General features: G+C 34.4%; 1 protein-coding gene and 1 long non-coding RNA gene across 5 annotated transcripts; both read right to left on the minus strand.

The window, feature by feature from the left end:
* Window positions 1–3,884: 3,884 nt before the first annotated feature.
* LOC132269316 (uncharacterized) lies at window positions 3,885–5,508 on the minus strand. 3 transcript variants are annotated; one of them, XR_009469454.1, is made up of 3 exons: window positions 5,265–5,408; window positions 4,522–5,121; window positions 3,885–4,391 (listed from the first exon to the last, which is right to left on the minus strand). It is a non-coding gene; the product is annotated as an uncharacterized LOC132269316 (long non-coding RNA). The 3 variants fall into 3 exon arrangements; XR_009469455.1 differs by having other exon boundaries at window positions 4,522–5,127; window positions 5,265–5,395; XR_009469453.1 differs by having other exon boundaries at window positions 4,522–5,508.
* Window positions 5,509–7,740: 2,232 nt separating this feature from the next.
* On the minus strand, window positions 7,741–13,025 carry LOC132269317 (potassium transporter 1). 2 transcript variants are annotated; one of them, XM_059770468.1, is made up of 9 exons: window positions 12,773–13,025; window positions 11,760–12,003; window positions 10,782–11,027; window positions 10,165–10,215; window positions 9,813–10,073; window positions 9,667–9,719; window positions 9,407–9,521; window positions 9,071–9,325; window positions 7,741–8,970 (listed from the first exon to the last, which is right to left on the minus strand). In XM_059770468.1, the coding sequence occupies exons 1-9, from the start codon at window positions 12,821–12,823 to the stop codon at window positions 7,961–7,963; spliced, it is 2,286 nt and encodes a 761-aa protein (XP_059626451.1). In that variant the 5' UTR covers window positions 12,824–13,025; the 3' UTR covers window positions 7,741–7,960. The 2 variants fall into 2 exon arrangements, with proteins under 2 accessions (XP_059626451.1, XP_059626450.1); XM_059770467.1 differs by having other exon boundaries at window positions 9,071–9,521.
* Window positions 13,026–13,830: the final 805 nt, after the last annotated feature.

Genomic DNA, 13,830 nt, shown 5'->3' on the forward strand with positions numbered 1-13,830 from the left:
GTGCTTACTTGATGGGGAGAGAAGAAAAAAAAAATTGTCTTAACAATAAGGCGAGAGAAGTTAATTTCTTTGTTGTTAAGAGGTAATTTTCTTTGAAAAATTATTTCAGTTAAAAACATCCTATAAAATAGTCGAGGAGGGTTTTTTTGTCAAAAATATTCATAATGGGAGTTTTCGCAATAAATAATATGATAGATTATAAATAATAAAGAAGTATAGAGTGTTGAGAAGAGATTGAGAATTGAGATTTTAAAATATTGATAAATTAGGAAGAAATTTGTAGATTGGAGAATAAGTAGAAGAATTGAAAGTTGTGTAAATATATATATTTAGGTGGAGAGTTCAGGAAACTAATCATCAATTTGGGAGGAGCATGTGTATATATATAAAGTAAAAGTAACAATAGTTGATTAGAGTGAAGAATGTACATGTGTGTGTATATATAAGTAGGAGTAACAATTATAACAACGAAATTAGGAATACGAATTACGACCTCCTCCCCAAGAAATAAATTTTATCTAATTTATTGCAATGTTTTTCAAATTTTAATTTTTTTTTAATTTACTACCCTTCGTAATTAAATTTTACACCTTTATTTTTTAATAATTTCTTAGGAATGGAGAACTGGTCCAACCTAAGCAGTTTAATAAAAGCCAAATACGTAGTATCTCTTTGGGCGTGTTTTAACATCATTTTGTTGGCGGGTATAAATTTTTTTTAGCCCGGTGTCAATTTTAGTCGCTGGGACTGGCTTGGGCACTTGTACGGATAAGCCAAGCCCAACCCAACCCAACCCAATTCCTCTACTTATTTATTTATAAATATTTTTTTTTTCAGAAGGTTGTATATTTTTGTAAAGGTAAATTACACTAATTTTTTCTTTTTGAAATTTGGACAAATTATACATGAATAGATCGATGTTTAGCTTTATAACTTTGACCTAAGAAAAAACAAACTTAATCAACCCCTAAAAGAAACCTAATCAAATGTCATTATCAAAAAAAGGAAATTTATTTTTGTAAAATTTAATAATATAAAAATTGATATTTTACATTTCAATAACATTTTATGATATATTTGTCATTTTGTGTCAAAATATAATATTATTGAAGTCTTTTAATATAAGAAAAGATTTAGGTCAATTTTGTCAATTTTTAAAATTTTATTAACGACATTGGGTGTGGTTGAGTACACGGACCAAGTCCGTGTTTGAGTACACGAACCAAACCCGATCAAAAATAATAAAGGTCTTATAGTAACCAAGTGTGTGGCACGTTTAGAACAACATCATGTACCCTGACATTACATCTAAAAGGTGAACGTGGTATGCAATCCTGTAGCCCATTGGCTTCATCTGGATAAAGTCACAAAGCAGTTTCATAGGTTCATGATGCCAGCCACCTTGATTCTTTAACTGGTCAGTGTTAAGAGGCCTAGCTAGCTACTCCTTTCTTGTTGTTGAGGGCAAGATAGACTAGTGTTCTGATAATATTACAATATGCACATTTTTGCAATAATCAGACATAGTAAATCACTAAATCCATACATCACTTTGGACTAAAGCTTCGTTCTGTGTTCTAAAAACAGTCTCAAGCAGTGGCATAATCAGAAATTTTCTTCTGTTAAGGCCATCTTTAATTTATATATATATATATAATTTGAACCTAAACAATATATGTAAAAATTAAAACATTGATTCATTATATTTCTATTCAGTACATTCACAACGATTTTTCAAATTATTCGTTACTATTTCAAAATTGAGTTCATTCAATTAAATATACTTAAAAAAAAAAAAAAAAATCATATTCAAAGGACAAGAATAAAATATGAAAAAGAAAATAACACAGTTACCTAACGGTTCTAATATATATATATCACATATGTAAAAAGAAAAAAAAAAATCATGATATCAGTGAATCTGTGATTTCATTTATTTGAGTTACAAATAAAAACAAATTCTAAATCTTATTTAGAGAATAATAATTAGTAACACAATTATACAAACTAAATTTTGAAAGAACAACAAGCCCTAAAATAATTTTGATAGTAATAATTAATAATTTTTCTAATTAAAATTATAATATAAAATAATAATTTTAAATTTAGATGATAAAAATAAAAAATAAAAAATCATATTACTTGTATGTCGTACTGCAATACGACTGATCGATTGAGTTTCTGATAAATGGTTGTTCCGCTTACTTTGTTTTAATCGTGTAAAATGTTAAAAATTGAAGATGTGATAGAAACAATCTATTCGTTTATGATAAAGTAAAAAGTGTGATAGAATATCTTGATGAAATATATATTTTTTTTATTTAAAAGTAAAAAGAATATAATATTTTAAAAAAGTGAAAAAAAAATATCATATTTTATGAATAAGTGATAAATTGATAAATAAATTATAGATATTTACAATCGTGTCATACATTCTTTTGTTTTTTTTTCTTTTTTTTTTGGGTGTAAAATCGTTATATATATATATATATATATATATATATTCAAATTTGAGAAGGAACAGTTATACAAATATAAAAAAAATTCATATAAAATTAATAAATAAAAAAAATTAAAAGTTGAGCGTTGTCCCTCTGCGGTACGCCACTGGTCTCAAGCAATTAGTATCAAATTGAACACTATTTTTTAGAAAATTAGAAATGAAACTTATTTTAAAACAAGCATTTTATTTAACTCAACAAAAAACTCTTCTCGGAAAAATAAATGAGACAGTATCTAGGTGACTAATCCCCACACGCTTTCACACGTACACTAGTTGTCTGACCAATCAGATGTCGAAACGTGGAGATTCGCGTATGGAGGCGCGTGGGAAGTCAAATTCCTTTTCTAGATATAAAGTTATAAACCTGCTATCACATGACCGGCACTTTTGGACTGTTGTGAACTTGTCATGCAATTAGGGTACAAAGGAAGGACAAGCACAACCGCCCAAATTGAAGTCTGCGGACCGGTAGTGAACGGCTGAGATGAGTCCTTGTTGGGTTGCACGAGTGAATTTAGGAGCGTTGGATCACAAGGGAACAACGCATGTGAATGGTGTCGTGAGTGACCATGACAAATGTGCCCCTTAATTAGGTGTGGTTGAGTACACGAACCAAATCCAACGGTGATGAAAGTAAAAAAGATCAAATCTATAGTAACCAAGTGTCGGGGTGGTAATTTGTGTCCGTGACCGTATTCATAAATAGGTAAATTTAAATTTATTTATTAAATAAATAAACGTGTTAATTCGTTTAATGACATGAGATATTTAATATTTAATCAAATATCAAATAATAGAAAAAAATTATCATAATTAATCTAAATATTTAAAAAAAAAAAAAAAATCATATGGCATAGACAAAGTTTATATTGAAATGATTAAACTATTTATAATAATTGGATTTAAACAAGTAACGTCATATTTACGATTATAACATTAACACTTAAATGGATTATAAATGAGTTATACGAGTTGAACCCCTAAACCCTAACCTGACACGATTAAGTAAACGGGTTAATCGTGTTGACACTTTTATGACCCAAATATGTTTATACCAAACTCAAACCCTTTCAACTCATATCGTGTCGTAATTTACTAACCTAACTGTGTGACACGTTACCCTGACATTACATCTAAAAGGTGAATGTGGTATGCAATCCTGTAGCCCATTGGCTTCATAGTTCATGATGCCAGCCACCTTAATTCTTTAACTGGTTAGTGTTAAGAGGCCTAGCTAGCTACTCCTTTCTTCTTGTTGAGGGCATGATAGAGTATTCTGATAATTACAATATGCACATTTTTGCAAGAATCAGACACAGTAAATCCATACATCACTTTGGACTTGAAGTGTTACATAGTGCCCACCACACATGCTAATAAATTTATGAAAAACCTATCATAAAGTTGAAAAAATAAATCCATTTATTACAATAAAATTAATAATTGGAACTACACACCGATGGATGCTATGCATAATAAGGAAGGTAAATGCTGTTTAACTCTCTCTCTCTCTAACCTTTGTTGTCCAGCATTTGCATTCACCATTGTGCATAGCATCCACCAGCGCAGTGTAGTTCCAATTCTTAATTTCATTCAACTAAGAGCACTATGTAATACTTTACAAATTAGATGCCTATTCACATAGTTGGAAAACATAATAACTGATAATAAAGAATATTAAAGGTTTTTGTTTAAATGTTCTCTTAATAGGAGAGTGGGATGGTACTGAATGCTAAGAACCATATTGGCCGCAGAAATTCTAGGTCCCATGCAAGCAGCTCTTTGCTTGTATCATCCTTTATCAATTTTCACTTCAATGAAACACACACAATCCTTCTTCTTCCCTGTTGCCGTTGCAATTGCTTTCTTAAGCTCTCTCATATTGTACCTGCGAAAGAATAAAATAAAATAGAGTGACCATCACATACTCCTTTTTGCAAAATGTTGAATTGAATTGCGTACTACTAGCATATATATATATATATATATATATATATATATATATAACTTTCTCTAACCTTTGCTGTCCAGCATTTGCATTCCTCATCACACCGCCGACCGTTCGTCCTTGCTGCTCGCTGTTCATCCTTGCTCGCGGTAAGCACAAATTCACACTCTCTGCACCAGAACAAATTGTTGCACCATCACTAACGGCGTCCCGAGCTCGCCGTCCTTCACCGTCTCCAACAGCCACTAGAAACAGCACCACCGTGCTCCATCATCTCCGGTCACTTCACCGTCCTCAATTTCTCTTTGCATACCCAGCTGAACAAGCTCGTCGATAGCTGAATCCAACGCCTCTTGATCTTCTTTCTTGGCCAAAAGCTTGATCTCCTGAACTACATGAATCCCCCAACCAGACCTCAGATCAGGCGATTACATAAGCTTTATAGCATCCTCAATCACTTCTGTAACCACCCCAAAATTCTAATAAAATTCCTCAATTCTTTCAAATTACAAATACATCAACATACTTCCAGGATGATATAAAAAAAAAAATACCCTTATTTATACAAAAATTAGTTCTCAAATTTATATACAAAATTCTCCAAATAATTAAAATAAATTCGCAACTGCCAACTCTTCCACCTAAGCCGAAACTAACAATCCACGTTCACCTGAAACTGAAAGATGATGAGACGAAAAGTCCTAATAGGAAAAACTATAACAAGAATTTTAAGAAAATTTCATAAAAATTAGGCAATACATATATGTAATTTGAGTAAAATAACAATAAACAAAATATTTAAAGCACAATTACCCCCAAACTATTCAAGATATAAAAAAAATTCTATACTGAAAGATAATTATTCATCCAAGCTTCAAACTTTTGGCTCTCTTTGCCTCTATATATTTCTCTAATTTTTCTCCGTAGCTCACACGGACCCAAAACACCTTATTTAAAGGCACAACATCCACCTACTGCTCACCATCAGCCCCAATTAGGTGTCAGAAAAATCATCTTACTTTGGCCAAATATTTTAGTGGGTCCCGCCACGTACCATTACCTTTTTCTTTGTTTTGCTTTTTCTGCAACACATCTCACCACAATATACATATACACACAGTAAAAATAATGTAACAGCCATCACCCAACACGCAACACCCATCACCCATCACATGCGACCCATGTGGTATAGTCCACCCACACATGGCTGCCGCCAAAGATGGGCCTCACCCACAAATTTGTCTTAGGCTAGTTTGTCTTTGGCCCATTCAAGAATTGTTTCAGCCCAGATTTTGGGTTGTCGATGGATCCACTCAAAATCATCCACCAATCCACATGGGTTGGCCCACTACACAGTTATGACAGTCCATATTTGGGCAAAGTATGGATCAACTTCATGCCTACATATAATCCTCGTTGTAAAGTCTTACTCAGTGAAGATCGACGGGAAGCCTCGTCGTCTAAAGTCTTCCTCTAACAAAGGCCAGCGGGATGTCAAATGAATCCGCTTTCATGCACTGTCAAGTGGTAATCTCATGCTTTTACCACGTTTTTATGTGCTTCTAAGCACTCTCGACGTGTCGGATCTTCATAGTTTCGTCACCGCGTCACAACGCGCCATCTGCGGTCATCGTGCGCCTTAAGTGGTAATCCCACTTTTTTCACGTGCTCCCAAGCACCTTAACGTATCGATTCTTCACAACTCCGGTACTGCGCACCTCAAGTGGTAATCCCACTCTTTTCACGTGCTCTCAAGCATCTCAACGTATTGGTTCTTCACAACTCCGGTACCACATCACCACGTTCCATTAATGGTCTTCTTGCACTTCACGCGCCTTATCTTGCACTTCACATGCAATGTGTCGGATCCTCAAGAATCCGCCTCCCATTTTTCGCTCTAGATTTTCTCTCCAAACTCAATCCATTTCCACTACTATCTATTGTGATAATTAGAGTGCAACCCAGATTGCACACAATGATGTCTTTCATGAGCGCACTAAACACATTGAGATTAATTGCCATCTTACTCGTCATCACCTTCTTAAGAAGGCCTTACAATTACAGTCCATATCTCCCTCTGACCCCAGCAGGTTTCTGCCCCGCCTCACCCATAATGGGGTGGATTTAGTAGCCACCTAAATGAATTTGGGACGAGTATGATAAAATAATTAAAAACCCGAAGCGGGTTTGGGTGGGAGCGGATTTAGTGATGAACCCGCCCCCGCCCCGATTATATATGTATATATATATATATATATATATATATATATATATATATATATATATATAATATTCACTATTTAGTAATTTAGAAGTTGGACCAGTTTATTTATCAGTTTAATTTTAACACATTGGGCTATTTTTTTTTTATTATTAAATAATAAAAGTGGCATAACCAGCCCCCGCCACGCAGTTAAAAGAAGTATCCAGAATCAGTACTTTGTCTGCCAGAGTAGGGGCGGAGATAATACACAAATTATAAATCTGTTCTGGAGTAGAGTTTAGCCAACTCCACCCCAACTCCACCCGTTGTCATCCCTAGTATTTATGGTGGGGATGTTAACTATCAGAATAAATTCATTCAACTACAATTTTTCTAGTTTGTCATACAAAACGGAGTGAGCTCATTTCATCCTTGATACTAAATAGTATTACTCTTTTTTATTCTTTATTAATCATGACGTATCATAAAAAAGTTGCAAGTTGCAACACATGCGATTATAATAGTGTAACTACTCGAACCCAAATATTGTGCGAAAGGAAAATGAGTATTTATGGTGACGATGTTAACTATGAGAATTAATTCCTACAACTACAATTTACATTATACCAAACAAAGCATAGTGATAGCAGGTTACAGTCTGGAAGCACTGGAGTTCCTTGGCTGAAATGAAATCCAGAAATCCCATGGATCGTATGGTGCAAAATCCCATTGCCATTAGTATTGGACACACTGTAAGCAACAGCAATGGCATTGAGCACACAAAGCCCACCAACACTGAACGTGACAACACATGCAAGCCCAACTCAATAATTATGAGTTGGGTATAAACAAAACCAGAAACAAGCTGAATTGCTTTTTCTTTTTCTTTTTCTTTTTCCATCCGGATAATATTTATCACAAACCAGTTTCATTATCATAGGTTCACGATGCCACCTTAATTCTTTACATGATCACATGATTCTTTCTGATAAATGCATGGTATTCATTGAACAACATTACAACAACACACCATTATTATCAGTTTTGTATAAACAAACTTTTTTTTTTTTTTTTTGCCCTTTTCAATGTTACATCTAAAGAGCAGTGGTATGCAAACCTGAAGCCCATTGGCTTTATCTGCGTATATGATATATCACAAAGCAGTTACATAGAGGTTCATGCATGATGCCACCTTAATTCTGTAACTTGTCAGTATTAAGGCCTAGCTAGCTAGCTACTCCTTTCTTCTTGTTGAGGGCAAGAGAGAGTCTACAGAAAAGTACAATATGCACATTTTCTGTAAAAGTCAGACATAGTAAATCATACCAACTTCTAGCAAAGAAGTGTGTGGCACATTTAGAACAGCATCAGGTCCCCTACAATTCTTGCTGAGAAAAGCATACACAATATCGATAGCAAATTTCTTCAAAATTGAAGACGATTTGATTGCCTTCGCATAAGAATGCCCAAGGATATAAGCAATGCCAGACTCCTTAGCTTTCAGTATCTGAACAGATTCATCTTTGAGACTAGGGCCTTCCAAATTCCAAATCTCTGATTTCACCACTTCGATGTCATGGATAGAATGCACCATTTTCTCTTCATGACCAGGGTATGTGAAGGTGCATTCAGAAGCATCAAGGCCTTCAGCATCGGAGCTTCTAAACACTGTTAATGATTCTGTCATTGGTTTATCAAGCTCACCTCCTTCTGTTTCTACAAATTGTATGATTGCAGAAACCAATCTATTCTCAAAATTATAATTCTCTTGTTGCAGATCCTTGTAACCATATCTCACAATGCACCGGAACATGCCATACTCTTTTGGACCTACTCTGCCTACGAGGAGTCGTTCCTTGTCTCTAACATAAGGAACTTGAATAGATTTGACACATATGAAAACTACCACCTGATGGAATGCAGGCAAGTTTGTCACAAAGTGTCCAAAGACAGCAGGGATGCCTGCCACCAGATGAGTGTAAATAAGTCCAATTCCAGGAACCCGAACCATGCCAAGGCTTGGCCCCAAAGACAATATCCTATCCATTGAGACCTTGTTCTCCACATCAAACTGGTGTTTCTTTAACGTTCCATAGTTCCACAAAAACATTATGCCCATAAAAATCAAGGACAAAGTAAGTGGGATCCAGCCACCTTCTGGGACCTTAAAAATGGCCGCTGAGAGGTAAAGGAGTTCCACTGATCCAAAAAACACTAGAAATGCGAAGGTTGTAACTATATTTTGCTTCCACACAATTGTCATCACCATTGCCATTAAACAAGTTGTGACAAACATAACAGTAGTGACTGCCAGCCCTACAAACTCAACACAATGCAATTAAAAATTAGCACCCATGAATGGCCTCGAAGGTATAATTAACAATTTGGACAAAAAGTCAACAGTTTAGATTTATACCATAAGCATGTCCAATCATGTTCGTGTCCCTTAATCCGATTGTCACGGCTAAACAGAGGCACATTAGCATCCAGTTGACCTCTGGAATGTATATCTGCCCATATATTTTACTTGAAGTATGAACGATTTTGACACGGGGAAAACAATTCAATGCACAGCACTGGCTTATAATGGAGAAGGTAGCTGATATTACAGCCTGACTTCCTACCACGGATGCAAAAGTAGCCACTATGAACACCGGCCAAAATACAGGTTCTGCACATATGAGACTTGACATTAATACAATGAATAAAGTAGGAATAACTTTAACTTTTGGGTATTTCAGTATGGTATTGCCTGGTATGGCTTTATAGAAACTTCTCTGGATATCTTCATGGTGCCTAGAGAGGAATGCAGCCTCACCCAAGTATGCAAGAACCAAAGAAGGATACACCAGAAATGTGAAGGCTATCTGGGACAATCTTTTTATATCATCAAGAATATATATAAAAATAATAATAAAATCAAATTAACCAATCAAAGCAGTTTCCCTTCTTTTTTTCTGGAAGATGAGCAGTTTCCCTTTTAATATGTGTAAGGCATGAAATGTAGATTACCTTAATCGACAACGTGGAGAAGTGCCCTATGTCAGCAAACATTGTCTCGACACCTGAGACAGTAATCCAAGGAAAATATGTTATTAGTGGCTTCATTCATCTGCAAGTAAACCACTATGACTATATCAGAAGTGTGAAAAAGGTACCTGTGATTGAAAGAACCACTCCTCCTAGAGACACCCAACCTTCCTTGCCTGTGCTTCTGAGGAACTTCAACATGTAAATCGGAGAAAGTGCACGAAATATACACGGATTCCACTTGATTATGTTATGTATTCCAATGCCGCTAATACAAAGAAGCCATGCTGTGACAATTGGTGCAAACATGAAAGCAACTTTGTGCGTTCCGTGATGCTGAAGAGAGAAAAGCCCCACTAAGATGACACATGATATGAGAACGATATAATCTGGAAGAGAAAAAACGGTAGAAGCTTCTCAGATAATGATACTAGTCAACGGTTAATAATTGGTAATTGTAGTAAATGAAACTAAACTTACTCTCATGAAGTCCTGTGAACTTTAGTTTGGCACCTGAAACTGCTGAAAGAACTGAAAAGGATAATCATGCCAAATATCTCAATGTTATTCATGAACTCTTCTTATCCCAGAAACATAAATTTTCCAAAGATGAATAAAATCAAAAGGTTTGTGCAAGTGTTATTGAAAAATAACATATATGTATATATATACACACAAGCACAGGTAGGATCCAGAAGAATGAATGACAAATACCAATAGCATTAGATCACATAAAATCAAACCTTCAAATAGGTGCAAGGGCATGTAAAGTAATATAGATTCACTTATACTTTCACACCAGAAAATAAATTCTAGGATTCAAGGGATAATAACCACAGGTAAAATATAATCAATGCAATTGTCTCTAACACAAAAAACTTGTGCAAGAAATGCCTAAAAATTAGTTGCAACAGTTGCTAGTTAGCTAGTGTATGAATCTGCAGAACAATCTGATACAAATTATATGCCTATATCATACCAGGTTGAGTTGACATAATTATGATCAGGAATATGCTAAATCCAGGTGAAAATGGCATACAAGACTTGCAAAGTAAACAGTATTAGAATATTAGGGGTGTTGCACTAGATCCAGCTACCTGATATTGCAGGAGTAAATACACCATCCCCAATTGCCATGCAGGTTCCCAGCAGAACAAAGATCAACAGTCCCTTACGGCATTTTGGGTACTTTCCAAAGAATGACTTTAGAGCAGAACTCTGCCATGTGTTCGATGTTCCTTCTATAGCATACGCAGACAACTTTTCATCTGTTTCTTGTTGATTCGGTAGAATGCCAAGTCTTGCATGACGGCAGAGTAGAGAGTATAATGCAAATGTACCACCTGCACTATAAATGAGAAGTTGACATTGATAAGCCTTCTTTCTACTTTCTCCAATCTTGTAGCAGGCATCTTTGAACAGATGAAATTATTGACATACTTTACAGAGTCATTCACTGAGTGAAGCGTCTAATTTAAAACGAGAGACTATTCAATTATAATTTCATATAACAAATAAAAAGAAGCCAACTCTGGCATTCCAATTTAACAGTTCAAGATTGTTTTTCCCGAGGATATAGAAAGAGCTAGAATGTTTGGCCGTGTGGATGCACCATTAACACACTTTTTTGCTGCATTTGGAGGAAAAAGGAATCATGAAAAATTAAAGAACAAGAGAAAAACTAAAGAAATCCTATGGCCTGTGTAAGTTTTACAAAATGAAAAGAAAATGGAAGCAACAATAAATCAAGAAACAAGAAGAAAAGAAGCCATTTTTTTAAATTAGTAAATTACAAGGGCAAAATGCTACCAAACAGGCCCACTTGCTTAATTTATTTATTGAAGCATCAAATTTGATTGCAATTGTTCATAGTGATTTTGGGACCAAAAGTGACTCTTGCCCTAATATCTCTCTGTTTACTTCATCGTCAATGAACTACTCTCATATTGAATGTTTATTAATAAATAGCATGAAAAATGCAACCCTGAGGTCAGCACATGGCATAATTTTTCAGCCACAAACTCAATTTTCTTCAAGTAGCTTGATAATAAAGCCAGCAAACGACGAAGCTGTACCTTCACCGTTGTCATCGGCAGACATCACAATGAAGATATATTTGAAGAGAGGAATAAGAGTAAATGTCCAGAAAATGAAGGAAAGCACCCCATAGATCTCCTCATCATCCTCACGGAGGCTCAACTTTCCAGAGAAGGTGGTCTTGTAAACATAGAGTGGAGAGGTACTGAGATCCCCATAAACCACCCCAAGACTCTGATAAGCCAAAATGAACATGGCTGAACACGACGCCCTCTTCACATTCTGATTTAGCAAACCAAATTTAGCAAACATTATATAAACAAATAGGAGGAATGCAAAAGAAAAGAAATCAAAGGCATTACTTCACATTGGGATTGAACCCTATGCACTTCTCTGTTAGAAGCAGGGTAGGTCATACCAATTTTTCAAACAGGAGACTTCATGTATTGCACATTCTATACCTATTCTTGATTTCTTCTATCACAACTCCATGTTTAATCAGTTAATTCCAACTAATATGTACTATACACAAACATACATTTTTTTATAACATTTTAATTACTGACAATTTAATTAGACACCAAAAACACTCAAAATCCCTGTTGCATTGAGTCCAGTAAAACTCAATCCACCCAATAGTTATCCTCCTCCTATCTAAACACTGGAAATTAAACATCTCTAGAAAACTGCTTACAGAACATATTTCATCCAAAACTTAAAGGAAAAAAAAAAAAAAAAAAAAAAAATCCACAAAACCATAAATAACATGTAAATTACGTCTCCCTTAGATTTGTGAAATTCATTTCACTACCTGCACATTATAGCTTCACATTTTCTCAGGTGCCCATTTTATCTTAAACCATTCTTGAAATCATTATCAAGAAAGAAAGAAAACCTACCGTTTAATAGCCTATTCAACACCAACCCATTAATCAAAAACAAGATAATGGAGACAAAATGATGTTTAAAACTTAATACAAAACAATATACGGAAGAAAAAATAATAATTCAAACATTCACGAAAAGAAAGACAATTGGCAATGAACTGTACCTGTTGAGAAATTCCATTTTCTAGAGATTCTACGGATGGTTTTGGGTTCATGGCTGGAAAGGGGTGGTTGAGAATTTGAGATTTGAGAAGGAAATGAGCAGACACAAACAAGTGATTGGTAGGGAAGAAAAATAATGAGCCAATATATACAGAGTGAGGAAGTAGAGAATGTAGGAAGTAAACAGCAGTAAGTAGTAAAGAGGCAAGTGCTGTGTGTTTTCAAAGAAGTTGCAGATTGCATTCATTCATGCACTTTCTCTCTCTTCAATATCGGTATATTTAATGAATATTTTTCTTTTGGTACATTAATAAATTAATAATTATTATGACTTACAAGTAGTCTACGCACCTTCTCATCCTTGGCTTACTACTAGGGGTTTCTACTTTAGGCTGCGTTTGGAAAATGAGATTTCATTTCCAATTCATCAAATTCGAACCTCATACTAGAAATCCTGTTTTTCTAAGATATTTCATTGTAGCTTAGGAAACTGATAATGGCAATTCCAATCATTATGAGAAGAATCAAACCAAAGACTCATGAGGTTCATGTACAATAATTAATCAGTAAATTTAAATATTTAAAATATTGTTAGTGTAAAAATCATAAATAGGCTAAATAGTTGATTTTATAATCTTAATAAATAAAAAAGTTACATATTCTATATTAGATTTAAGAAATAGTATTATTAATAACATTTAAAATTAAATATTTCAAATTTTCTATAATTATAAAAGAAAACATAGAAATTGTGTTAATAAACAATTTGGGATCATTAGAAATTGGACATTTCTGAATTGTTTTTTGATAAATTCAATTGAATAAAATGACTGGTAATGTGATTACTAAACATCCTATTTTCGAACTCATTCCTGCAACTAAAGGATGCAAAAAGAATCAACTGTCTCCAGAACACGCATTTCGTTTTTCAGAAAAGAATAAAATAAAAGGCTGCATTTTTTTATCCACCCAATAATTAGTTCACACTTGGCACCCCATGTCAATCCAAAATTCAATTGAATTCAAACACAATGGGAAAGCAACTACATACTTAGAATCC

Source organism: Cornus florida, unplaced genomic scaffold, assembly GCF_030987335.1.
Source record: "Cornus florida cultivar Cherokee Brave unplaced genomic scaffold, ASM3098733v1 CherokeeBrave_3.0.0_Hap2_Chr08, whole genome shotgun sequence".
Classification (NCBI taxonomy): Eukaryota; Viridiplantae; Streptophyta; class Magnoliopsida; order Cornales; family Cornaceae; genus Cornus; species Cornus florida.

Bases quoted from the DNA above. Each gene is read 5' to 3' on its own strand.
- LOC132269317 (XM_059770467.1), bottom strand. From the start codon at position 12,823: ATGAACCCAAAACCATCCGTAGAATCTCTAGAAAATGGAATTTCTCAA. The intron at 9,720-9,812 runs GTACCTTTTTCA...TTACTGTCTCAG, and splicing joins AGTGGTTCTTTCAATCACAG to GTGTCGAGACAATGTTTGCT. The intron at 8,971-9,070 runs GTATAAATCTAA...TTGAGTTTGTAG, and splicing joins CATGATTGGACATGCTTATG to GGCTGGCAGTCACTACTGTT.